This window comes from Saccoglossus kowalevskii, chromosome 11 (genome assembly GCF_978046115.1).
Source record: "Saccoglossus kowalevskii chromosome 11, keSacKowa6.1, whole genome shotgun sequence".
Taxonomy (NCBI): domain Eukaryota; kingdom Metazoa; phylum Hemichordata; class Enteropneusta; family Harrimaniidae; genus Saccoglossus; species Saccoglossus kowalevskii.
In genome coordinates, this window is record NC_140651.1 from 24,818,854 (window position 1) to 24,845,356 (window position 26,503).

At 36.4% G+C, this 26,503-nt stretch overlaps 4 protein-coding genes and 1 long non-coding RNA gene across 5 annotated transcripts; all 5 read left to right on the forward strand.

Moving 5' to 3' along the window:
- The first annotated feature begins 431 nt into the window (after window positions 1-431).
- LOC100372148 (organic cation transporter protein-like) lies at window positions 432-6,745 on the forward strand. The gene is made up of 5 exons (XM_078008114.2): window positions 432-743; window positions 2,539-2,642; window positions 2,857-3,011; window positions 3,470-3,641; window positions 6,565-6,745. The coding sequence occupies exons 1-5, from the start codon at window positions 483-485 to the stop codon at window positions 6,743-6,745; spliced, it is 873 nt and encodes a 290-aa protein (XP_077864240.2). The 5' UTR covers window positions 432-482.
- A 1,045-nt stretch (window positions 6,746-7,790) lies between these two features.
- Window positions 7,791-12,335, forward strand: LOC146736558 (organic cation transporter protein-like). The gene is made up of 4 exons (XM_085505300.1): window positions 7,791-8,011; window positions 8,632-8,740; window positions 9,655-9,867; window positions 12,164-12,335. Exons 1-4 carry the CDS (start codon window positions 7,804-7,806, stop codon window positions 12,333-12,335), a joined length of 702 nt encoding a protein of 233 aa, XP_085361426.1. The 5' UTR covers window positions 7,791-7,803.
- Window positions 12,336-17,958: 5,623 nt separating this feature from the next.
- Window positions 17,959-19,022, forward strand: LOC146736559 (organic cation transporter protein-like). The gene is made up of 3 exons (XM_085505301.1): window positions 17,959-18,147; window positions 18,361-18,491; window positions 18,806-19,022. The coding sequence occupies exons 1-3, from the start codon at window positions 17,959-17,961 to the stop codon at window positions 19,020-19,022; spliced, it is 537 nt and encodes a 178-aa protein (XP_085361427.1).
- A 175-nt stretch (window positions 19,023-19,197) lies between these two features.
- LOC146736560 (uncharacterized) lies at window positions 19,198-19,564 on the forward strand. Its single transcript, XR_014930950.1, has 2 exons — window positions 19,198-19,271; window positions 19,405-19,564. It is a non-coding gene; the product is annotated as an uncharacterized LOC146736560 (long non-coding RNA).
- Window positions 19,565-19,842: 278 nt separating this feature from the next.
- LOC100372002 (organic cation transporter protein-like) lies at window positions 19,843-24,452 on the forward strand. The gene is made up of 5 exons (XM_002730659.3): window positions 19,843-19,904; window positions 22,756-22,976; window positions 23,443-23,551; window positions 23,686-23,898; window positions 24,335-24,452. Exons 1-5 carry the CDS (start codon window positions 19,843-19,845, stop codon window positions 24,450-24,452), a joined length of 723 nt encoding a protein of 240 aa, XP_002730705.2.
- Window positions 24,453-26,503: the final 2,051 nt, after the last annotated feature.

A 26,503-nucleotide genomic window follows, 5' to 3' on the forward strand; every position in this document is an offset into this window, starting at 1 on the left:
ATGATGTGATAAGACCATGTTTGCTACAACATGACCAACCGCACTTTCAGGGGTATCCATCACTAGATGTAATGGTCGTGTCTATGTTAGCGACCTCAATGACCAGACATAGCCGGTAAAATATTAGTGTTTTTTTGTGAAAAGATTTTCTAGTAAAGTGTTACTAAACAAATTCACATTTCCTTTGAAATAGACGTGGTCTCAAAAGTGGTATTAAACGTATATCCAGCGTACGAACGAACAATGGTGGTGGTACCCCGTCACAAACACACCATGTGACCCCGAGCCCTGTCAACCATGATATTTATTGCTATGTAAGCAAATGAGAGAATGGCTGCATCTTAGTTCTGTGTTGTTAGTCCAGTCACCCAAGCAGGATGAAGTTTGAGGAGATACTCAAAATACTCGGCGAATTCGGCAGGTACCAAAAATGGCAGCTTGCTCTAATTTGTCTGGCCGCTATACCATGCGCTTTTTACAGCATGGCTAATACATTTCTCAGCGCCTCGTCTGACCACTACTGCCAGGTACTAAATAACCAGACGTATACGGACAACTCTATTCTAAGGAACTGTACGATTCCGTACGAGGTTGATGACGATGGCGATATAGAATGGTCAAAATGTGAGAGGTTCAATATAACTAGGTACGATGAATGCGCCTCTGATCAACTTGCTACAATAGAATGTGACAACGGATGGGTCTACGACACGGATACGTATGAGAGTACGGTGGTCCACGAAGTGAGTATGCCGACGTTTTCTTATATTATATTACGTACACCGTCAGGACGTTTTCGTTGTGGCATATAAAGCAACGACAGATGAAGTTTACGGCCAACATTCGAATCATGAGCTAACTATGAATATTCGCTTGATCCGTGTTTTTATACTCGCCCGTATAAGGTCACATTTGTAATATTTTTATTTTGACTTCTCAAACTGTCAATCCTTGTTTCTGTGTTTACGGATAGTGTAATAGTAGAGGCTACTTTACTCAGAATCTTACTAGAATTATCAACTACCAAATACAACAAAAAATAACAGACTTGCAATTCAACAGGGCGTATAAACATACTGCGCATGCTCATATGCAGTCGCATTTTGGTGCCAGTCATAAATAATGTACATATGACTTATTCGTGACCTTATATTGACAATTTATGTTTGTTAGATGAGTATTTGCAGAGTTTATAATCGCATTGATTTTTTCTTATCAACTGCAAAAGCTCAAAGTTCATATGAGGGCCATAATATTATATTTTGATCATTAACCTGCCAGATCCTTACGATCACTTCATTAATCATGACAAAGAAATTATTGATATACAATCGCACATCACATCGAGTCAGTTTACTCTGCAATGCTGCCGTGATACAATAAAGACAGTGTCGGGAGATTATGGTGTGATGCCGGGGCCGGCCCCGATGTCTGTACACCACCCCAATTCTACAGTGCAATATAATATATCATTTTAACGAAAATGCTCTGGAATTACGAAAGTGATGTTTTGAACATTTTATCTTTGATTTACTTATGAAGCTAAATGTGTCTATCGTTCAAGATGTAGCTACTCCTTTGCGTACGGTCTTAAACGAAGCGAATTAAATGACACTTACATACAAGTATGCAAACATTACGATCAGCCTAAATGCTTCATATTTGTCTTATATGTTTTGCGAATATGTACCCTGGGCATTACAAAATAAGGGTTTTGCTCGCATTATCTAGCCCCCACTCTATACCAGACTTCTAAACGGGCAGTAAAAATTGCTGCCCAAACCACCCTATCACGGTATAGAGAATGGCCTCTTATCAGATGGAACTGATAGAACTGTCGACCATAAGTACTGCTACCTGTCTACAGTATATACGAACAATTTTATGTACATTGTATTTCCTTCGCAGATTGTCATGTCAGTAATCATCAATAGCTTGTACTTCGAGATTCCTAATTGACTTCTTTAACTTCAGTTCTGGGTTAATGTCCATTAAAGTGAAATGACGTATATCGCGAGGAAGAAATTGAATGGGTTTTTACATGTTGCCATGATTACGTTGTCTTACTCGCCAAAACACTATACACTGGCTACAATGTCTTTACTCTGCGTTGGTACAGTGCATCAGATAGTATATTACTTATCCTAATGTCGATGGTATATCAGCATAAAATGTGGGTGAATATAAGACAAATTTGCATGCGTTAAATAATATTGCATTTATGTTCCTGCTTCCTAATTACGGCGGAGCAACATTACTAATGTACCGTTTGTAACTCCTTGTGTATTAAATTCATCAAGTCAATTACTAAAAACTTTTGAAATGAAACGTAATTCCATTTATTTATTTATTTATTTATTTTGACCAAAACTGAAATTTAAATTGAAGAAAATTTCAAAGAATTGCTTAACAATCCACATGACCTGGATTTGGGAGACAAATTTAGTAAATATGTGTGCTCCAGACATAGGTGACCCCGCGGTGCTTGTAAAGTCATTGTATTAATGTTCTTTTGTATTACTTTGTGTTTTTCATAAGTTCGATTTAGTGTGTGACAAGGACTGGTTGAAACAGATGTCTAAATCGATTGTTTTGTTTGGAAAATTGGTTGGTGCTTTAGTATTTGGACAACTTTCCGATAGGTAAGAACATACTGTGTTACTTTGTCCTTGCCTGCATTGCAACTCCAGCCAATCTCATGAAGCACACTAACTCAAACAATCTTCAGCCTGCAACAGAAATAAAATAATGTAGAGTGCTTGGTGTCTTCGATCTACATTAAACTGAATTCACATGTTATTTAAAAATGTCACAAACGGCTATTACCTACATACACTTTTTCTCTTTTGTTTTCAGAATCGGACGTAAACCTGTATTTTTCTTCAGTTTAATCTTTGGTATTGTCGTCGGTATCATCACGGCATTTTCTCCTAGTTATGCGTTTTTTGCAGTGGGTCAGTTCTTCTTGGGGACGGCTGCATCTGGGATGTATTTAGTAGGATTCGTAATATGTAAGTCACGTGCTCGTAATCTCCAATAAATTATAATGATCGCACATTTTCATGTTCCGCCCATGTATAATGTTCTCTGGTCAGCTTAGCAATATTTGAATATTGAGCCTGGAGTACATTAAACAAGGAAGTAAAATAAACACGTATCGAAACATTGATTTCAAGAACGTGAAACAAGTATACGAGATTCCTTGCCTAAACAAATATGTAAAGCAGAGTCTCAGTGTGCACGTCATATTCAATGCTTGAATTTCTGAGATGTTCAAAAAGGATTATTCTGTTCATTATTAAAACTTCTAAAATTATAGTTTTATGCAAATCCTTATAATTATGTTGTTAATGGTTAACATGAAATACATAGAACTTACTTCCGGTAATCGAGAAAGAAAACCGTTCGTGCCGGTTTGTTTTTCAATTTAGAACAAATTGCTACACGTACAACAATATACTTTATGTAGGTGTGGAATTGGTTGGCCCTCCAAGACGTACGTTCGCAGGTACGATGATCACCGCATTTTTCGCTATCGGTTACATGATATTGGCCGTGATAGCCTTTCTGTTGGATGGACACTGGAGGAAACTGCAATTTACATTATCAGCGTTGTGTATACCCCTTCTTTCGTATTATTGGTAAGTCCATATATTGTTTTTTATGTTATGCAAATTACCTGGTTTATTATTCACATCATCGATACTGCTGTCATGAATTTGTTTTTGCGTATCTGTTGACCGACTTAATTAACTGATTATTAGCGAATTGCTGTGTTATGTCCGTCATCGTTTAGGTCTATTTGAAGTTTTGGACGGAACTTGGCTCAGTGGTTTGGAACTAATTACAAGATACCGTCGCTATTCTGACATCCGTAGTTATTAATGTAGTGAACGATTAATCAAAAGATATGACGTATTCAGTACTTAGTGTGATTGGCTTTATGATTGAAGGTTACGCCCTAGAGTCTTTTTACTGCATTGGAATTGGTTAGAGTTTTGAAAATGAATAAAGAGAGTTTGAGTTGGTCTTGGCGAATACTCCACGACAGACGCAGTCCTGGAGAGACTTGGGGCGAGCCTTGACGCAGTCTAAGAGAGTCTTGGGTCAGCCTTGCGATATAGTCTTGGGGACTTTTCCCCAGGGCGCTGTGTCTTATAGAGTGCTCCAAAAGATCGACTAAGACGAGAGTTGAAACGTATTTCGTTGTGTGTGTCTTATTTGACTGTAAAGTTAAAGTGACTTTCCCGATCCCGTACCTCAAGGGGACGAGATAGAGAGACGAGACGAGTTCCCCCCTGACAAGTGTGGAGAACCTGAGAGAAGAAAGGATTTTCCCCCTGATACGTGGTGGAGAACCCGGGCATTGTGTTTTACACACATTGACATCCTGTGAAGAGAAGTGAAATGGCGAAGATGTGTCTTTCTTGTGAACCGAACTAACTGGCTCGATGGCAGAGACGAAACCGCGCTTGACGACTAACATCGTTAACAGTACGACACCGATGTACAACGCTGAAGAGATGAAGATTTCAGAACCCCTTCGGAAGGACCAGTACCGGATAGGACTGTATAATTAAGAATTGAGCGACATTAAAGACAAGAAGATGACAAAGAACGACCCGGAATAACGCGACAAAAGAGGAGACGCTTATAGACTTTGACTTTAGCTATCTGTGTATTGCTTAGAGAACCGCTCGTTGGACACTGTAACTGACACTCTGTAACATAAGGACGTTGAACTCTTTTCCAGAACCCTAACCCTATTGCTCAGTAATGTAATGTATTGCTTGCTTTTCCTATTGTTTTACCATTTTTTTGTAATGTTGAATTGTATGTACGTGAGCGCCCAGATCTTTGTTTTGAACTGATATTTAGTGACGTGCGAGGTCCTTTACAACGATTTAAGCGCGTTTCAGTGGACAAGTATTTGCAACACAGTGTTTTGAGTTTTGTGATGTTTTTATGGAGTTTTTATGAGTTTATGAGTACGGAATATGATGGGAGGAATGATGCCCCCACGTGAGTTTTTCAGAGTTTTGAGATTTGTCGAGTAAAGAGATATCGACGTTTCAAGAGTTGTTTTTGTTTATGTGTTGTTTCCGGAATACTTCTGACGCTTTTTTGAGTTGATAGCACCTTTGTAACGTTTTTTAATGTCTTTTTGAGGTGAGAGTTTGGTGCGCTTATATACGTATTGTTTGATATCGCAAGCTTTTGTTCACGATTGACAGGTTTATATGTAACTTAGTAATTTCTATCGTTTCGCTTTTCCCCGTCTTATTTGCCAGAGGAGTAATGTTTTATATAGCGGCTTTGTCTTTGCATTCTGTTACCACGCCGTATGACTTTTGTTTAGATTAACGAATTGTGAGTTCAGTTGAAGTTCATAAGCGTATATGACAGGAGTTTGATTAATAGCTTTTTTTCATTCTTTATTAGTTACCGCTTTGCAATGCTTTAACCGAGAGACGCACCCCTGGTAATCACGTGATCACGCTGTCGACTGCAGCGATTGGCTGATCGCATGGTTACACCGCCACGCCTTAGCTTTTTGACCTTTTGATATAGAGTTTGTAACCTTAGTAACGAGAGACAGTGCAGCGAAGGGTTACCCTCAGCGAACTGTTTGAGAAAAGTGAGTCCTTTGGTAGCCTTTCTCTTGTTTTTGATTTATAACCGTTGATATTTGAGACTTTATAACCATTGTATTTAGACTTTATAATCATTGTACTTAATTAGTGTGTTTTACTCTTTTTGATTTATACCTTTTATTATTAGTATTGTATTTAACCCGTATGACGATGAGTGGCTGACGGTATCTTTGATTTGTGAACGTGCAATGCCGAGAGGCATATCTCAGTTTGGGTGAAAGGATGTGTCATGAATTTGTTTTTGCGTATCTGTTGACCGACTTAATTAACTGATTATTAGCGAATTGCTGTGTTATGTCCGTCATCGTTTAGGTCTATTTGAAGTTTTGGACGGAACTTGGCTCAGTGGTTTGGAACTAATTACAAGATACCGTCGCTATTCTGACATCCGTAGTTATTAATGTAGTGAACGATTAATCAAAAGATATGACGTATTCAGTACTTAGTGTGATTGGCTTTATGATTGAAGGTTACGCCCTAGAGTCTTTTTACTGCATTGGAATTGGTTAGAGTTTTGAAAATGAATAAAGAGAGTTTGAGTTGGTCTTGGCGAATACTCCACGACAGACGCAGTCCTGGAGAGACTTGGGGCGAGCCTTGACGCAGTCTAAGAGAGTCTTGGGTCAGCCTTGCGATATAGTCTTGGGGACTTTTCCCCAGGGCGCTGTGTCTTATAGAGTGCTCCAAAAGATCGACTAAGACGAGAGTTGAAACGTATTTCGTTGTGTGTGTCTTATTTGACTGTAAAGTTAAAGTGACTTTCCCGATCCCGTACCTCAAGGGGACGAGATAGAGAGACGAGACGAGTTCCCCCCTGACAAGTGTGGAGAACCTGAGAGAAGAAAGGATTTTCCCCCTGATACTGCTTTGGGTCTTAATGTGATCAGTCGTAGTAGTATTTCTATTTTAGGTTGATTCCTGAATCTGTACGATGGCTTGTACAGCAAGGAAAATACGACAAGGCTGAGAAAGTACTCGAGAAAGCTGCAAAGATGAACAAGGTTACTTTACCTGAAAATATATTCGACGAACAAAGACTTGAGCTAGATAAGAAAGTTGAAATTGTAGAGGTGCGTTATATTCAGATTTAAATGAATATACGATAATGTTTATAGGTACCTGTTTCTCTGAACAAGTTAAACAATATTAGATTCGCTTAAAGGGCGGTGGTCGTCGCGCCGCGTCCTGTTCGATATGGGACTCATAGCGACGTATACAACGCGTGTAAAATACATTGTTTATTTACATGAAATTCGAACACGCGCTGCGCGACGACCACCGCGCTTTAATCGTATCAAAAATAGCGTCTGAATATTGTAATTATTATTTACAGGAAGAAAAAGAAAAGAAATACAACATGTTTGATTTGATGAAGACGCCGCGAATCCGAATACGATCGCTGAACATATTTTTCAATTGGTAAAGCCTATATTATTGTGAATTCAAATCGTTTATATTTTTAGCACGTATAGTAAGTAGTATGTATGTGTTAATTACGTGTCTTACCACGTGACTTACAAGTTCAGTTGAACATGTTTTCATACGCCAACCCCATAAGTATTACCACCCCTTAACATTTTACACCAACATCAAGTTTATTTGTTTTCATAATTCAGACGCCCTTCAAAATAGTCAAAAGCAATCCAACGTGCGCCGTAATTAACAGTATCACACATGATTTACGCTAAACCTGAACTTTACAAATCGCAAAGAAATGAGTTACTAATAAGTAACATATTATGAACGGCTCCTGCTATATAAATAAAAAGAAAATATGCTTCGGTGTAGTTTGGATTTAGAGAATTTCAATGTTATCGAATTAAATTGTGTTTTATCTTTTCATAAAATTCGAAAAAAAGAACAACTACCTATACACAAAGAATACAGCGGCTGCCCCTTTTCATTCATAAAACAAAATGGCGTGCACAAGTGCGGTTGTCATGACAAATTTGAATCAAATTGACCTTGATGAGTTCGACTAATTGCTATTAATAAAATTGCAGTTATCAGATCGGAAAATAAATTGACATTTTAACCACACTGTCCTGTTGACGAACCCATAAAAAACACATGACATATTATATAGACGTAGGCACATTATTATATTGGTGAATTATGTTTTTTTTTTAAATTCAGGTTCTGTAATAGTATGGTGTACTACGGCCTTTCTTTGAATACGGATGGTTTAGCAAAGAATGCTTATATTAGTTTCTTTATATCTGGTGCCGTGGAATTGCCAGCGTACGCTCTGTGTATTGTTCTACTCGACAGAACAGGAAGGCGCATCATGCTAACTACGTTCATGATACTTGGTGGCGCTGCACTCATAGCATCCTGTCCGTTTCTGGAAGATGAATGTGAGTATATTCGGCGACGCACAGACCACGCACGCGAGAGCAGGTGAAAGATGGGGATGTGCACAAATAATGTAAACAAAAAATTCGCGCGTGAGCCATATCATGACATAATATTTGACAACATGTAGTCATTTGGTTCAATTACAATGCCTCTCAAACAATTAAATATACACGCTAAAGAAGAATCGGGCGGAAATCGGACGTTCTGTTTAGCGCACGAAAACGCTCAAATTTCAGTTACGCGGCAAAAGGAGAAAAACATACAAAAACACATTTTTAATTATTCAAATGAAAATGAATATTTTTGAGGGAAAGAATCGTAGCGTTATTGTTATTCAAATGATCGGGGTAAATATTCAATTTCCCCGTACAACATTTGATCCAGTTGCAAATCTCGTCAAATCGAAGTGGAAAAATAACAATTTCAATGTCGTTTAAATAGTATCGGAAACAAGCCTCGAAATTACATTGTGATAGACAAAAAATGTAAACAAAACACATACTAAGCAGCCCACTTTATTGACAATTTTTAATTTATACTGTACACATAATATTATTATTATTATTATTATTATTATTATTATTATTAGGAATTAAAACTTTGGCATTATTTTTTCTAGCATTACAGTGGGCAGCATCTTCTTTAGCCTTTTTTGGAAAATTCTGCATTGCTGGATCGTACCTCATCATATACATATGGGCTACTGAGCTGTTCCCAACGCCAGTCAGGTAAGTGATTTGTGTCTATAGCGGACTTCAAGGTCCAATTTCCAAGCAGATTTGTCAGTGGCCCGTGACGCCCCTGGATATCCAGACCCTAGTACGTTTGAGGCCAATTTGCATGATGCGATTTAGCTAGCGGACGTCAAAAACGTGTACAAAAGGAGAAACATCATATAAATGAAGGCGCGATTTGTAACCAATTTGCGCATGACATCATCATGATAAAATCGTTTGCCGCGAAATTTGAATCATTATTTACAGCCTAGTCGCATATCATTTGTGAGTTGCAATTATCGATGGAATTACATGACAAGGGGGTGAAGGAACACGTGACGTAAAGTGAGTTTCAATTATCGATGGAATTACATGACAAGGGGGTGAAGGAACACGTGACGTAAAGTGAGTTGCAATTATCGATGGAATTACATGACAAGGGGGTGAAGGAACACTTGACGTAAAGAAAAAAAATAATACTTTACGTAGAATGTCGTTTTGCGTATGTGCAACGATCACAGTTCGCAAATGTGTACACAACTGCGGCGACTAATACTGGCAATGGGCGAATAGTTGCCTGAAAGCCTGCGTTGTAAAATACGCGCGAGGCGACTGTCATTTCCTCGTACGTTGCTCGGGCGTTGTGTAAAGGCTTTAGGCGGTTAACACGACGCAATCCATCGAGCAAAGCATCAAGCAACGCATCCATTACCGCGAGGTACTTTTTGTTTATGGTGAAATCTCGTCAGCTTAGATGGGTCAAGCAACACACAAACTAGTCGCCCGTCGCCACAGTTAGTTGCCTTATGCTGTCCGTTATTATCGTTTTGCATTGTGTTGTTGCCAGATACGTTGACTAAAGACTCGCCTCCTGTCAAATGGCTTCACAATTTTACAGGAATGTGATGATTTGCTTATTCTGACAGGAATGCGGGTTTAGGAGTATCATCAATGAGTGCGAGAATTGGCGGTATCGCTTCGCCTTACGTGATGTTACTTGGAGATTACATCTGGATACCACTACCATTTGTGATATTTGGTGTTCTTTCTATAATGGCTGGATTATTGGCGTTGTTTCTACCAGAGACTCTTCATAAAGAATTGCCAGAAACCATGGAAGAAGGGGAACAATTTGGCGTGTAAGTAAGAACGCAAATGTGAAATTTACAGTGTTTCCTATAATGTGACGTCACAGAAATTCTGAATACATTTGCACCATGGAAAGAATAGACCATACTTGTAATAAGACAGCAAAGAAGCTGTTCATATTTATTCTAACGGTTTCCAAGTTGGCAGAAACAACCCACTTATTAATATTATTCCTGTGTTTACACAAACCATTCACAGTAACACAGTGTGTAAACTTTATTCAATATATTACCACGTAATTTGACACTGACAGCTCGAAAGTCACGTGATCACTGTACTGTAATCGAGATACTACGTAAGTTTATGAAATAAACCTTAGAAGCAATAGTCGCCGTCATCTCGCTCAAAGTTAAGTAATCAGGTGAATTCGTTTTGTCAAATATAATTGTTCAATTGTCTCCCGTCAACGCATAATTACTCCAAATGTTGTGGTTGCATAGATTGCGGTAGAACCATAGACTTTAACTGTTGGGGTCAACAACCAGGAAGGTGATTGGTTGACATATTGGGCTGCACCGTGGTTCGGGGGTGTATCTGGTATCATGCCTTCCCCCAATGAACACAATGCGTTGGCAGCTTCAAGTCTTTTTCTTTTGCAAGCAGCTTTGGTAATTTTTTTCTTCTCATAGTTTTTTGTGCGCCTGCCAATACCATATTTATAAGGCATGGCTGAAAGAAATTAAAAAAAAAAAACATTTTAGAATGGTGGTTAAAGTACGTAAATGCAGTATTGCAAATTTTAAACAAATATATGAAATGTTAGGTTAACTGTAATATTTGTTTTATACTCTAATTTCTGAAAAAACGTACATGTATAATGCAACTGAGTGTTCTAATTTATAGTGATTTAACAACAATTTTGTAATAAATAAAAACATGCAGTTTGATTATTCTCCGAGTAATATTGCCTAGGTAGTCGAGACAAAGCATGACAATAACAAAATACATGAAAAAATAACAGTTAAATGCAGTTAACACATCACTTCAGAAAAACAATATGGTTTTCACACAACTACACTACAAAAAAGGACTCGCCATACAAAAACAATATTTTTTGAACGTTTCAAGCAGAACACATATTAAAGAAAGAAAATTAAAAACAAACCGGGCCAGCCATTTCCGGACTTTCACACCTTCACAGTTTCAAAAATTCGGAATTTCGACTTTTGTAAAGCAAATCATTTTATAAAATAGCCTAATTACTTCGACAATGGCACGACTCAAGTAAAAAACGCAATAATTTGAACAATATATGCTTTATATTTGAGAAATCGGGCGAAAATACAGCGATCTAAAACCTGGTCAGCCATTTCCGGTGTAAGCTGACTTTCGAAAATTCAGAATTTCGAGTCATCAAATTAAAATACCCTATTTACGTCGAAAAAGGCACGACTCGAGTAAAAAAACACGCAATAATTTAAAAAACATATGTTTTATTTTTGAGAAATCGGGCGAAAATCAAGCGACCTAAAAAATCTGGACGATCGGAGTCCTGGCTGTCCAGACAGTTAGGAAATTTCAGAATTATGACATTAAAATATAGATTAGCAAAATTAAAATACGCGAGTATCCTTGAAAATAGTATGATTTAAGTGAAAAATATTTTCCCGAAAACGGGCGAAAATGCGGCAGTCGCCGGATAAGTATTAGCCAACCATTGGTCACCAGCGAGAACACACACATAAAATCAGCCGAGTAGTTAATTTATACTGATGAAAAACGAATTGTAACTCTACATTTATCAAGGGTCAGTTACCTAATAACCAGTACAAAAACAAATGGATCTTGTATAATTGAAATCTAGTAAAAATTCGATGTAATAAGCACAAGCACTGAAACAAACTGCGCGGGCGAGTGACTGTGAGTGACGTCATACGGTACCCTTAGCTTGGTCATTTATAACTATAGTAACCCAAGTTGCACGCCGGATGTCGTGAAATCCTTTGTTTTATAGTCCAGTTGCCCGTCCCTCTCTTTCTAAAGTAGAACTGAGCGCGATCGGCAAGAGGAAATGAAACACTATTTAGAGGGCTACAACATGTTGCGTGATTTTCTCGCTCTCAATGAGATCTCGATAGTCAATTGTGTATAATTTACATTTTTTCATAAACTTTACTAACCCAGTGTCGCCGTAATAACTTGAATGTTTGTGTCGAGATTGGCGTTTTTTATGTTTAGCTACACTATTTAACAAAACATTACTAATTTAAATGCTTGAAATCATCCTCTAAACAGACAAGTGTTGTTGCTGATTATATAATTACTATCACTGTTTTGGTGTTACAGAAAAACCAAGAAAAATAAGAAAAACGCGAATCCTCCAAACGAGAAGATGGACGCTTCAATCCAAGTTGATTTTGACGATATTGATATGACGGTAGTGCCAAGTGAAAGCGCCACCAACGGAGACGTCGTTAACCCCGCATACAGTACCAGTCATTCGGATGAAAAAGATTAACAGGTTGTTCATTGACTAACTCATTGTATTCAACTTACCGATAATGTGCCAAACCAAAGTGCCGATTAAAGAACCAGAGTATTTGACATACATGTATATCTTTTTGCATTAATTTCGACGGTTGATTTCGTAATATCACCTTCCGCTAATACCTGTATATTCTTACAAATGATGGAATTATATACCTCTGTCACAAAATCTTACTGTTATATATCTCTTTACAAAAAAGATTTGTTTTAAACATGTATTATTTACTGTTGAGTCCCATGTTCGCATGGCATTTTTTATCCAAACTTATTTGTCTGTAATTTTCTGAAATCACACTGAGTCATCTTTATTGTGTACACTTTTTCAAGTTGATTTCCTGTCTCATATAAAACACTGACTTATGTATTTGCATAAAATAAGCATAACCAATGACGTCATTCAACTATTGTACACATGTACACATACATGGTTTACGTACTCCCACATCAGTCTGTACGTTTAACTTTTTTCAGAACATTAAACCAATAATATTGCTGTTATTACCATTTGAATACCCAATATGTGATAGATGCCAACAACAGATTTTCTAACCTAAACTTATTAGGAAATGAAAAATAATACAAGTCCGCATTGCTTTCACCGGTGTGTCTGACATTGCCACACATGCATCCTATACGTATCTGCTAATATATTGGAGATCATTTCTAGAATGAGAAAAATAACGCTTTCTGTGATGGAATCGGTAATTTGTTTAAATATTTTACCGGTAAATCGATAGTTGAAGTGGTTATTGAATGCAAACTGAATGCAAATAAAAATATTCTGAAACATTTTTTTCTAAATACACTAAAGTGCTGATTTCGACAATACTTCATACTCTTTTTTTTAAATATATAAAAAAATATGCATCTTTTTGTGAAAAAAAAACACAACAAAAACATGGTTTTGTCGAAAAGTCATAAGATTTTCAGAAATTCCAGTTATAGAGTGAACAGAAAACATAACATGGCTGTGGGGAAATGTAATCTTCAGTGAGGAAAATAGCTTTGAATATCATGATAAATGTCAGCAAACACTCCCAACACGTGGTACCCCTGTGATGACCAGTATTAATTCAATCTCTGTGACATGATCCTTTATACGTAGTTTACCTTGTCAAACACGAATGTGAGAAAAAATTGACCAATGAGAGTTAGTAACCGATACATAGTACCGTGAACATATGTTGCAACACTGATGGTGATGATGTGGTTCGAGTCACTTCAAATGTGTTAAAATAGTAGTGAGTCGTCAATATTATATTTTAAAACTACATATTAAATAATAATCTAATTTAATTACGTTGTGTATTGGCCGACAAACTAAGTGGTTTCGAGACACTACTGTAAGTAATTAAATACTGTTTAAAAGTCAGTAGTTCAGTAAGATATTCGGAAGTTTATATCACCCAACTTCCCATCATAGTAACATAGTATGTGTATAAGATAACAGGAAACACAATTGAAAGTGTGATGACACCGCACACTTTCGAACAAGAAATATCTCAGCTTAACTCGTAATAATTGCACATAACACAGTTGGTTAAGGGTGTTTTGTAAGCAATGAACTAATACATTGCTGTCAACCTTGATGTCAGCAGGTTTTCTGTAAAATACGGAACACGCTTTGTCGAATCGGAAACAACATTGACCGTTTCCAAAACATCCAATGTTCGATCAATAATTTGATCCCACTTCACCAAAAATAAAAAACATACAACAATAAAAAATGAAAGCATGAATGTGAACGATTGGACCAACTAATAAGCCTCGGACAGAGCAAAAAACAACTTCGAATTATCGCTCACGACTGAGATTGTTTCTCCATGACACTGCTGATTTCCAGTGTAATTGTTTAAGCCGAACGGAATATCAAAAATTCTCAAAGTGTTTGATTTTCCACCCAGCGACAAGGAGCATATAGAAATTTACAACTTTTTTTATCAATCGAAATGAGACGTGCAAGTTGTGGCTATTCTGTGTAAGTTTTGAACGTCTGTTATCAGTCATCTCAAATTAGCTAAATAGATAAATCAATAGAATAAGCAGGTAATGTCAATAGAATAGCCAAGGTGTTAAACATGCAGCTTACGTTCTGTACAGGTACGTCTCTAGCGCATGATTTTTGGTTCATTTAGTGAACTTTTCTGGACTCATCAGCCCTCAAAACTTAACATTATATGTAATAACATGTAATCCATCAAGCTTTCACGTTTTTCTTGTAAAGACGTGTTCCCTCTTTGGACACTAACAGAATCGTTATGCTGTTTAACAGATGAGCTCAGCGCTAAACGAAAACGAAAGTTTATTTGCTTAAAGTAAGATTCAGATGATGATCGTTTTGTAAATCTCCCTTGAAAGTGTTGTAAGCAGACATTTTCATATGTGCGTTCACTGGGAATAGATCATCGTGAGACAGGTTAGTCTTACCTTTATATTATACTATTGCTACACTTACCTTATGGCGGTCTATGCGGTAAGTGAAGTAATAATAATATAAGGTTATAACGAAGATATTGAGTTATATATGAACAAATTATAACGGGAGTATTGACCGACTAGTAGCGTACGTCATTTCGACCGTGTATCTTCCTGATTTAACTGCTCAATGGTGTTAATTATTTCAACTTTCTTGTTATAAACTTCAAAAATGTCGGTGGTACGATGCAGCATTGCCTATAGGCATATGATGAAAATATGAACAGTCCCGATGTCCATATATAAACCGCTGCATGATGTTATTATACTCAATACTTAGCTATATCAATAGTGTGTATACATCATAAAAACTTATTTAATATCAGTCTTCTCAACATGCAAGTTTGTAATATTCAGAAAGAAATAATATCATTAGCAATGTCTTGTCATCTGGATTAGCGTAAATCCACCTAATGTATATCATTGTTTTCTACAAGGGTAATTTTTCCTTTCGTTTTTCAAAGCCTTCCATGATTGGACATAAGTTTGCTTTTAATGTGATTATGTATATATATTTACAAGTCTGGATTTATTCAACTCACACAATAGCTTATGAGTCTACATACGGGTCTTTTTATCGAAAATTATTTCATACTCGTATTCCTGTATATGGAAGGGTCAAACACATTACACTCCTATATTTAAAAATGATATTTTAATATCTATTCGGGCTTAATTGATATTTTGAAATATTACTCGCTGATCAACAGGAACCTCACTGTCCGAAATAATGGCAAGAGGTAATAATGAAACACATTCACGAGTTTAAATATTAGTACAGTTTCATCGGAGGGACAAACAGATGAAAAAGCATCAATGAAGTGTAGTTTACCTTCCGACATTGATCGATAATTTTGATTTCATATATTTCATGTACACTCCTAGCCAGTCTAGCGCCACATAGTGTTAATTTATCAAAATAGAAACCTTATAAATTGTGTTGTCATTTATTTAAATTCATTACTATGATATTTTCATCTGTGCAAATTATCAGTTATGGCGATATATTTACACAAAAAGGCTACCATTCTTTGAAAATATAAGATCTGAAGAACGGTGGAGACTTTCAAGATATTCATACTAACAGTCTGAGAGAAGTTAATTATTAGAGTTATACTGAAGGTAATCTCTGCCGTATACGGTGAAACCCGCACGACGTTCTTCCTGTATTTACGTCACCCTCAACGATCGTCATTAAAACAATATGTAAAACCATGAGGTATGGAGCAAAGTCCAATGACCGATGCGCATGCTGGCATTCAACTAGCCAAAGTGATGCGGTGACTCATTTCAGTAACAGGCTGCCTGCAGTAAACATAATATAAAGGTAAGATGTAACAGACTGTGGATCTTTCCACATTATGAACGTTTATTAGCATTTTGCATCATTTCCAAAAGCATCTAACTGATTATATGCGCTCTAACACTTGGCGACATATAACGGCTGGGTGTAACAATATATAATTCATCTCACATTTAGTTGGACATAGGAGAAGAAACATCTTTCTATCAGTAAATACATTGAGATATAATTGCCACTCTTTACAACTGTGTCATTTGACAATATACCCCCCGTCCCTATAACTTACGATATGCTTTAACAATTAAAAACAAGAAATCAGTATAGGAAAATTCATATAAATCTTCATATATTACCCGGTTCGGGAATACGAATAAAAAATACTTTATATGATGTTATTATTATAGTTTAAACACATTTATTAAATATAGGTACTTTTATTATTATTTCAAATTTCTATGGTGTAAATTTCCATCACGCCAAACTGCGTAGACATCTTATTCAAGGGTCAAAGATAAGCTTATTATATTTAATCGGAGATAACGTGACTGCGTGATCTGTTTATGGTCAGCTGTGGGCATATCTCGCCCTTTGTTTGCATTCCTTCTCTCGTCCTTGGCTTGTTATCATGTAAACAAACCCTGAGCGTAGTTTATCAGTTATATATTTATTCAAATGATTTTTTTTTCAGAAAGTATTCAAAATTTAAATAAATACCATTTGATATCTGGGATAAACATACGTTCAGGATAATCTATTTACATTACGAATTGTGTAAAACTCTACTTCAAGTTGACCCAATAATGACATATACATACATGCTGATTGGAATATTGATCTTGCTATCAGAACAGGTATCTTGTATTGATTTCCTATAAACAATGCAAGCCGTTTTGAAAGAGTTCGGTAACATTTCATAAATATTGAGTTCAGGAGTTCATATGTTGAATTAAAATTGAACAAATCTACACACAAATATGAATTAAGTATTACATGGCCGACATTGCGACGTCTTGAACCTTGACCCTGTGCTAATGGAGAAAATTATAATCACAACGAAAAATAATAATTCAATGATTAATAAAATTCAATCTTAAAAAAATATTAAATCTGATTTAACCACACTAGTACCACCAAAGCGTACCTGACTAAGAACAAATTAAATCATGACATGAGCAAATCTGCCATGAATATTATTATGTAATCGTTATTTTAAAAGAATTGAATACAAGCATTCCCTTGTTTAAAATAGGATTCATGAGGATAACATTTGCCATCAATCACAATTCACAGATTTTTCATAGTTTGGATAGTGACACTTATCTTGGTTGCATGATATGTATTGTATATGTTCACTGGTGCATTCGGTAGATAATGACTAAATTTACCAGCATTAAAGATATCATTCATCACGTTTAGAAATTAAAATTACACACAACGGTGTACAGTTGCTAGAAAATAAATATCGCATCTCACATCAAAGGAAACGTTTCTAGCAACGGTATACCACCTCAATATTAACTATTACTCTTATATCTGTTTTTTTTCATTCTTGAAGTAGTGAGATTTAGTTACAGTTTGGAAGTCTTACATCTCACGCTGTTCCACAGCTTGAAGAGTTCTTCGCGTAAAGGATATGAAGTTCGAAAAACTTTTATTAATTCTCGGCGAATTCGGCAGGTACCAAAAACGGAATCTTGCTCTAATTTGTCTGGCTGCTATACCATGTGCGTTCTACACCTTAGCGAACACATTTCTTAGCGCCTCGTCTGACCACTACTGCCAGGTATTATATGATCAGACGTATACGGACAACTCTATGCTAAAGAACTGTACGATTCCGTACGAGGTTGATGACGATGGCCATATAGAATGGTCAAAATGTGAGCGATTTAATATTACCACGTACGACCAGGACGCATGCGCATCGAATCAGTACGATACAATGGAATGTGACAATGGATGGGTTTACGACACTGGCACGTATGAGAGTACGGTCGTCCACGAGGTGAGTGTTCAAACACTATCTGCTGAAAATAATGCTAAAAGTTAATCGTATTGCGTATCCGGCCTATATATTAAAATAATATGAGCAAATAAATACGAGTTGAAAATTATCTGATTTCGTTTTTGATACGTGCTTAAAGCGGGAGGGTTATCACCTGCGCATGCGCAGGGGAAGACTACCCCGCTTTAATTGTAATCATAACTCTGTACATAGTCTAAACTACAGTGTTCACATTTCAAGTTTGATTTAGTGTGCGATAAGGATTGGTTGAAGCAGATGTCAAAAACGATTGTTTATTTGGGCAAATTAGTTGGTGCCTTGGTATTCGGTCAGCTAGCAGACAGGTAAGGCGAATATATCTACGCGTTCACCTATATTTTGAAATAAGTCTTAGAAACTTGCTTTTTTTTCCATTGGCTTTGCCTTGGAAAACATTTACTGTAATTTTCCCAAATATATTTTCTTAAATATGAGTTGCCAAATAATTTACATATGATACATTAAATATCACTATTGTTGCTTCTGTGATAATACTAACACAGTGACACAGAAACCATACTACATGTCTGTGGCACTTGTACATATTTTCATGATATATCAGACGCATTTTTGGGGGGTTGATACACTGTAATATGTTTTTCTTACACACCACTTTCAGAATTGGACGAAAACCCGTATTTGTTTTCAGTATCATATTTGGAATCATCGTAGGTGTACTTACTGCTTTTTCACCAACTTATGCTGCTTTTGCTGTTGGTCAGTTTTTCATTGGGATGACAACTTCTGGGATGTATATAGTCGGATTTGTTATATGTAAGAAATTATATAAACCTTTTTTGAATTCGAAAATACTGAGCCAACTGAAAACTCGTTAATAAATTCAGCAATAATATAGATTTCGTAACAATTCATTGCAAATCAGATTTCTTATATAATTCAATATTCTCACCAGGCATGGAGCTGGTTGGTAAATCAAAACGCACATTTGCTGGAACAATGGTTTTCACATTCTTTGCTATCGGTTACATACTGTTGGCTCTAATAGCTTTTTTGTTGGACGGACACTGGAGAAAACTTCAATTTACAATATCAGTGTTAGGACTACCTCTTTTATCGTATTATTGGTAAGTAGTAAACTAATTACATTAGTGTCTTGTGATAAAAGGTGTATAGTAGTATTTGTTGTGTTATTGTGACCTGCACTCATAGAACTGCCCAGCACAACATGGTCTAAAGTTGTACACTATTTGTTTTTAGGTTAGTTCCCGAGTCTATAAGATGGCTAATACAACATGGTAAATATGACAAGGCAGATCATGTACTGCGCAAAGCTGCCAAGATAAATAAGGTTACTCTACCGAAAAACATATTTGAAGAACAAAAACTAGAACTTGATAGAAAAGCCAATCTTGAAGAATTAGAGGTGAGTTTTAAGGTAATTTCCAAAGTTTCATGGTCGAATTATCATCAAGAATCTGTCGACTCCTGCAACAAATCCCCTGCTATCATATGACGTCATATGAGTTTTCCAATTTGTAACACAATACATATTGATGGATATGCTAACAGCGTTGACGAAGAATAAACGTTTGCAAGATGCACACAGTAATTTATTGTTAAAATGTTTCACTGCGACCACAGTAATCGTTTGATGTTTCTATAATTAAACAGACGGAAACGCCAAGGAAATACACTATGTTAGACCTAATGAAGACTCCAAGACTGGCAGGTCGTACATTAAACATTTGTTTCAATATGTGAGTCTCACTGTTGTCATGCAATAGCACGTGTTAGAGTTGTCATATGACGTACATGAAGAGAACGCTGTTAATGTAATATTATGCTAATATAATAATATTTTACGTTGTCATTTCTGTAGAATGTTTGAGTGACTCCTATTAAATTAACATAAATACTCAAAAGCCCATTCAGTTTTGTTTTTGTTTTGTTTTTCGAAAGTATCGAATAATAATTAGGAGAAGATTTAAACCCATACATTGGCACCTAAGCATAAATACAGTGGATAACATTCAGTATCGTCATTTATTGGCCCAAGAAATTACACATGAAATAATAAGCAAAACAGTAAATAATTTATGCTGGTGGAATATAACAATAATAACAATTATTTACAATATCCTTGATATTAGCAGCTATATTAGCATAAAACAATTCCAATTTTGAACGCTATATTCTAACACATTCCAACTGAGAGGGCGCCGTAGCCAGCCGATAGGTTGGGCGTTATCCTCGGGGGCGGAGCTACGTCACAGACGTTCCACGTTGCTAAGACGCGCACCGCTGTACATGTATTTCTATGGGCTCTGTGCGCGCTGCTGTGGAACGCCGGTCGAGCCGGTGAAAATTCGAGAAAACAACACAAACTCGACTTTGAAGTAATCCCGAACAACCAAATTTATATATGTTTCACACGTAGGGCTAATCTTGTTGCACTGGTCAGAGAAGTCTCAACAATCATCCCAAAGTACCGTTTTCTGCGAGTTTTGGGCCTTTGTTTTCACCGCCGCGGGTTGCCAGGCGGTGAAAATGCCCGGATGTCCGCCCCCGAGGATTGACGTTTTGTCTTCTGCACTCGAGTATCTAGCACGTAATAACACCATTTTTAGTATCGAAATAAATCTTGATTTTTGTCAGAATCACTTCAAAGACAAACAAATTAAACGAACCGTCAACGAGTTTTAGATTGTGCCTTAAAAAACGAAAGAATTAATTGAAAGGACGTGTTAATGGCGTCTGTAATGTTGCAATTGCAATTCTCTTATTTATTAATATATTCAGTGTTCTCCACAATCCAAATTAGCTGGTGGGCGGCCTAATTAGCATAAATTTGCATATTAATTTACATATCATTTACATACAGCATTCTCGCATTTATGACATGAACTGCAATACACACTAAGTTATTTACTATTCTCTTTTTAATTTAATTTAATTGGAACATGTTACAATTTTTTGAAATACAAACAGATTGGTCACTATCAATATTTACGAAATGCAAAAAGTTTGAAATCGGTGATTTATGCGTTCGCAAATTATTCTGCGTTCATGAAATGCAATTCGAGTAACCAAGAGCAAGTACAAAACATAATTGAGTTATAATGTAGAAAATATACGAGATGATTTGCCCACAAAGCCAAAACAGACAATTTGTCAAAAAAAAATCCATAACATTTTTATTTGTGGCATCAGTACTCACCCGTGCCGACGGACGGTAAGATGCATTTACGCATGTACGGCCACGATACGTTGCGTTTTTACACATTGTTTTGGAATTCAAGAAAAAAATGCTAGCAATCGGCAAAATAAAAGAATCTGATATGTTCTCGAAAGATTAGACATAAAAAATAGATAAATTGAAAAAAGTACGTGGAAAAGATAACTAAAATATTATTCAATTACAAATACTCGCGGTAAACTAATCCAGCAGCCATGTTTGATGTTTATTACCGCTTTCCGAATTCAGTACACGAACACCCAGAATGCGCTGTTCCCCTATGCAACTTAGATACTAAATCGTTACAGCGCCAACAGCGGTGGGTAGCAGACGGTCCTTGAATGGGGTAGGCCAAAAGGTCATCAGTTTGCCTTCTCCATGCTGTTTTCACAATGAAAATCGAGCGAACGTTGTAAATACGGCTAGAATTTAAATTTTTGTTCGAGTTTACATGCAATCTGCTAATATATTTGTTTATTTTCTGTGCATATACATTTCGTTCGTATTTACTTCTTTCTTTCGTGATCGGAAGACGATTATTAAAAATACAGCTGTAAATTGAAACCACTGTAGTTGCGTATCGTGAGCAATAAGTGGCAACAATGTCGGGCGACAATGAATTCAAGCGATTGACACATTGCCATGAATACACTTGATAACTGCTTGCAGACTTCCAATGGACATTGTTTATTTGGACTGTTGAAACAATAGCAAAATAAAGGGTTGGGCAGCTACTCTTTTGTTTAGGCTTGGGAAGAACAATGCAAGCTTTTTACAAATAATTTCAGCTGGATGTACGTTGGTGGGCGGGTGTTGAGAGTTACTGGGCGGCCGTAAAACTTGATGGGCGGGCCGCCCGCCTAAAACCCCTTGTGGAGAACACTGATATTCATGACGTCGCGTTTTAACATTCGCATAAAAATAACAATAATTCTACCTTAAAATACTTGTTTAAGGTCCGCCTGTGTTGAATAGTGTGACACAGAAGATAGAAAACACCTAGGGGAGCTAGGCACATTCGATAAGTGCAATTGTATGTTTTGAGGTTATAATTCAATTTTAGACGATGAGGGCGCTCTACTAATACTTATGTTCATCAATCATATGTTCGTAGTTCATCATTTTACCTAAATACGTACATCATTTTATGGTAATTATTCAGGCACTCAAAATGCTAATTGCTTCATAAGTTTGTAACAAAAATAAAAAAAAATCTTTAATTTGTACGCCCAGATTCGCTACTAGAATTGCCAAATTATACAGTGCATTTAAAATACTGCCTTGTTCATCTCAACACAAAGTCGGAATGAAGTTCAGGACCACTTACTCATGCACATAGAAACAAATTTGTTTATATTTATATTTGTATTTAGGTTTGTTGTTATCTTAGTGTACCTCGGCATTTCCACGAATACGGATGGTTTAGCAAAGAATGCTTATATTGGTTTCCTGGTATCTGGTGCCGTGGAATTGCCAGCATACGCCATTTGTTATGTTCTACTCGACAGAATAGGAAGACGTATTCTGCTGTGTACATTCATGTTACTTGGTGGCACAGCATTGATAGCGTGTGGTCCAATGGTGGACGATGATTGTGAGTATACATCATGAAAATAAAAGTGAAGTCCAACAATTCGACGCTAGTTTGTAAAATATTCGACATATACTCAAATGTGCAGCATCCTGCAAATCTCAACTCCCTTATCACTGATTGAAAATTGTTGTTTAGCCAAGCGATTGTCGATTACATGTAGCCAAGTTTGTTCTGGAGATATTAACGTTCCACAACAGCTCAAATAATAAATTACAGTGGTGTTTTGGGGCGCCATCAACAGCAGTGAATTGTGAATCGCTTGACATTTGAATGACATCAACATATATTCACAATTCAACAACATTTACTCTGACCTAAAATTCACCCCCCCCCACACACACACACACGCAATTACACACAAAAAGCTCACATTAAATTTATTCTAACAGATTTAAAGGTAACAATAACAGAAAGCAAATTCGTGGTGTGATTCAATTAATCGTGCATTCGTATGTATTCATCATAGCTTTGCAGTGGGTGGTGACTACACTGGCTTTCTTTGGTAAATTCTGTATTGCTGGTTCGTACCTTGTCATCTATATATGGGCGACTGAACTCTTCCCAACGCCAGTCAGGTAATTATTAACATATTTCATAGCGAATAATTGTAATACGGTTTCAGAGACGAGACAGGTATTTTAAAGTGTCAACTGTACTTTTTATATTTTCTCGCATACGTAAGTTTTTGTATTTGTGAATGTTTCTACAGGAATGCGGGATTGGGAGTAGCGTCCATGTGGGGACGTGTTGGTGGTATTCTTTCTCCTTATGTTGTTTTACTCGGTGAATATGTCTGGTTACCATTGCCTGTGTTGATATTTGGAGGGTTAACTATAATCGCTGGATTATTGGCGTGGTTTCTACCAGAGACACTTCACAGGGAACTTCCAGAAACACTTGCAGATGGCGAGGCGTTTAGCAGGTGGGCATAGCGCAATAATTCAAAATACGAAAGAACTGATTTTATTGTCATCTCAAATTGTGTTATGGTGGAGATATGCTCGGTAAACTGTACACTCGTGGAAAGATTGAAGCGTACAACTATGTACTTGATATGTCTGATTTATTAGTTTCCCTGTTTTTTGTTTCAATTCAAACTACGGGACACTAAACAGTATTTAGTTTCTGACAGAGATCTCACCTCATTGTCAATAATTTTAAATTGTTTCAAAAAATCATGATAGTCGAAATTATTCTATCCAATGTTCAAAGTTGTGCTGTTCTCTTACCATGTTTTTGCACATGGAATCCAATACTTTAGACACTGTTACTCGAATATTTGTTGGTTTTCTAAAGAACTTATTGTTTGAAATATTGTATTTTTTCACATTTTTTTTTATTCCATCTCTGTGGTGTAGAAAACCAAAGGAAAATGGGGAAGACTCAATTGGTATAACTAATATTGGAATTCAAGTCGATTTAGATGATATCTACTCGGAGTCAACTACGAACCAAATAAAAGAATCGCAGACATAACATCACAGAAAGATTCGGCAGCTACTTCATTTAAAGGAAACTATCTCAACTGATTCAGAGAAGACCTTACATAACGCGACAACTTGAAGCAGTACCAATTCATCATCAAAAGGAACTGTAAACAAACTGCCTTGTACCTGTCTCGACCTCAAAACTGAACACATTCATGGACAAACTAATACATAATGTTACAAATATATTTAACATTTCACTTCAACTAGAACACTTTCTCAGCTTACGAAATTATTAAAAACATCGTTGCAATCAACCACGGTCACACCCTCATCAGCTTTCACTGCTTGTCACTGTTTAGAATCAAGCGTCTACCTTTGCGTTTTAGCGTGTGTTGTTATCATCGCTTGGGATTCAATACCCAATACAATAGACTAAATTCAGCCATATGCCATGTCTAAATAACAATACACATTTCTGAATCAAAACGCAACATTGGCATAATTTCGATCGATATCTTTAAAAAAAACATTTTATGCGCGTCTTTATAAATTAAAAAACAAACACCGCTAGCTTTCTAAATAAAACTTGTTCAAGCTCAGCATGTCACGGAGCTCAACTGCGACAATAGGCTACTTTTTGGATTAATATTGGAACATATTAAACCACTGTGTTATTCCCTATAACACCTCAGTTACAGTTTTCTATGAGAACTAGTAGATGTATAATTATATCAGTCATAGTCTTTCGTCAGTAAGTGACTATATATAAGTGACTTCAATATATGTTGTGTGTACAATTTCATTGTATCTTGCTCGCCACAGTCGGTCCGTGGTTAGACGTGTATAAAGTCAATTGTGCTATTCCGAAAATAAAAAGTTGTTAAAGGGTGATGGTCGTCGCGCTGCGCATGTGCGACATTTGTGTTGATAAATATTGATTTTCCCACAATCTAATGCGCTCTTCAAATGAAAATCACAAGTATGAGGTTTGCCCTGGGCGCGACTTGCACTAATTACTGCTGGCGACTCTTTCGATACCTTTCAATCACCTAACAATACCTTATTAAAGCTTGGTAACATTTCAGTTGATCTGCGTAACAGTCAAAGTCGCCATCGTTGTTTATATGAGACCCATATATCTCGCGCATGCGTGGCGCAACGACGACCGCCTTTAAGCACTACATTGTAAGTGAAAGAATGTAAGTTTTATCCATATTGTATTGTCAGTGAATAATGTAATGAATGTAATTTGACTGCATTGCATTCGATAACATAAAGAGTAAATATATATTACATGACAGCCTCACTGAATTATTCATTGTTTGAACCTTAAACTTTACAGTAGAGTGTCTATGTTTGAACTACGATTGTCATGAGTGATTTTAGAAAAGTATGTGAAAACGGAATTATAGCTTGAACTTATTGGTGAACTTATAATTAATAGTAAATAAAATAACTTGTCTTGAACTTGGTACCATAACAGAACTGATACGTATTAAACAGGATGCTGAATAAAAAATATACTATATTTTCCCGCTAAAATAACAGTTCACATGAGCAAATAGCAAATAGTTCCCATTTCAGATTCACGGTCGAACGAGTATGTTTTAGGGTTTAATATATTAGTCAACCAATATTTCATATATTTTGATGAGTTGATGTGTTCCAGTGACGTGAAAAAATGTACAACTCAAATTCGAACAGAGATGACAATTTTGTATTTGTACCATGAAAAAGGCGGGCGTGCCAGTGTGCGGAGTCTTGCTGTGCATTATACATTGAATTAAATCATTATAAGGTAATTGCATTTGTGACCAGTTATTGGCTGATTTCATTGACAAGTACGTGTTAAATTTTGATTTTGATAACATTATTTTTCATCACACTTGGAATGATTGCTATCATTAAATTCCCCTAGTTTCTTGCGACCGCAACGCAGCGAAGCGAGACAGGAGTTGAGTCTACGTATGTCATTGTCATAACGTCTTTATTCTGATCAATTATATGGATATTGTGTAGTTGTTATTCGTTTATTTGGTCGTTCAACTGAACATGTTATATCTGCGTTGTGTTATGTACTTTGATTACCCTAATTAT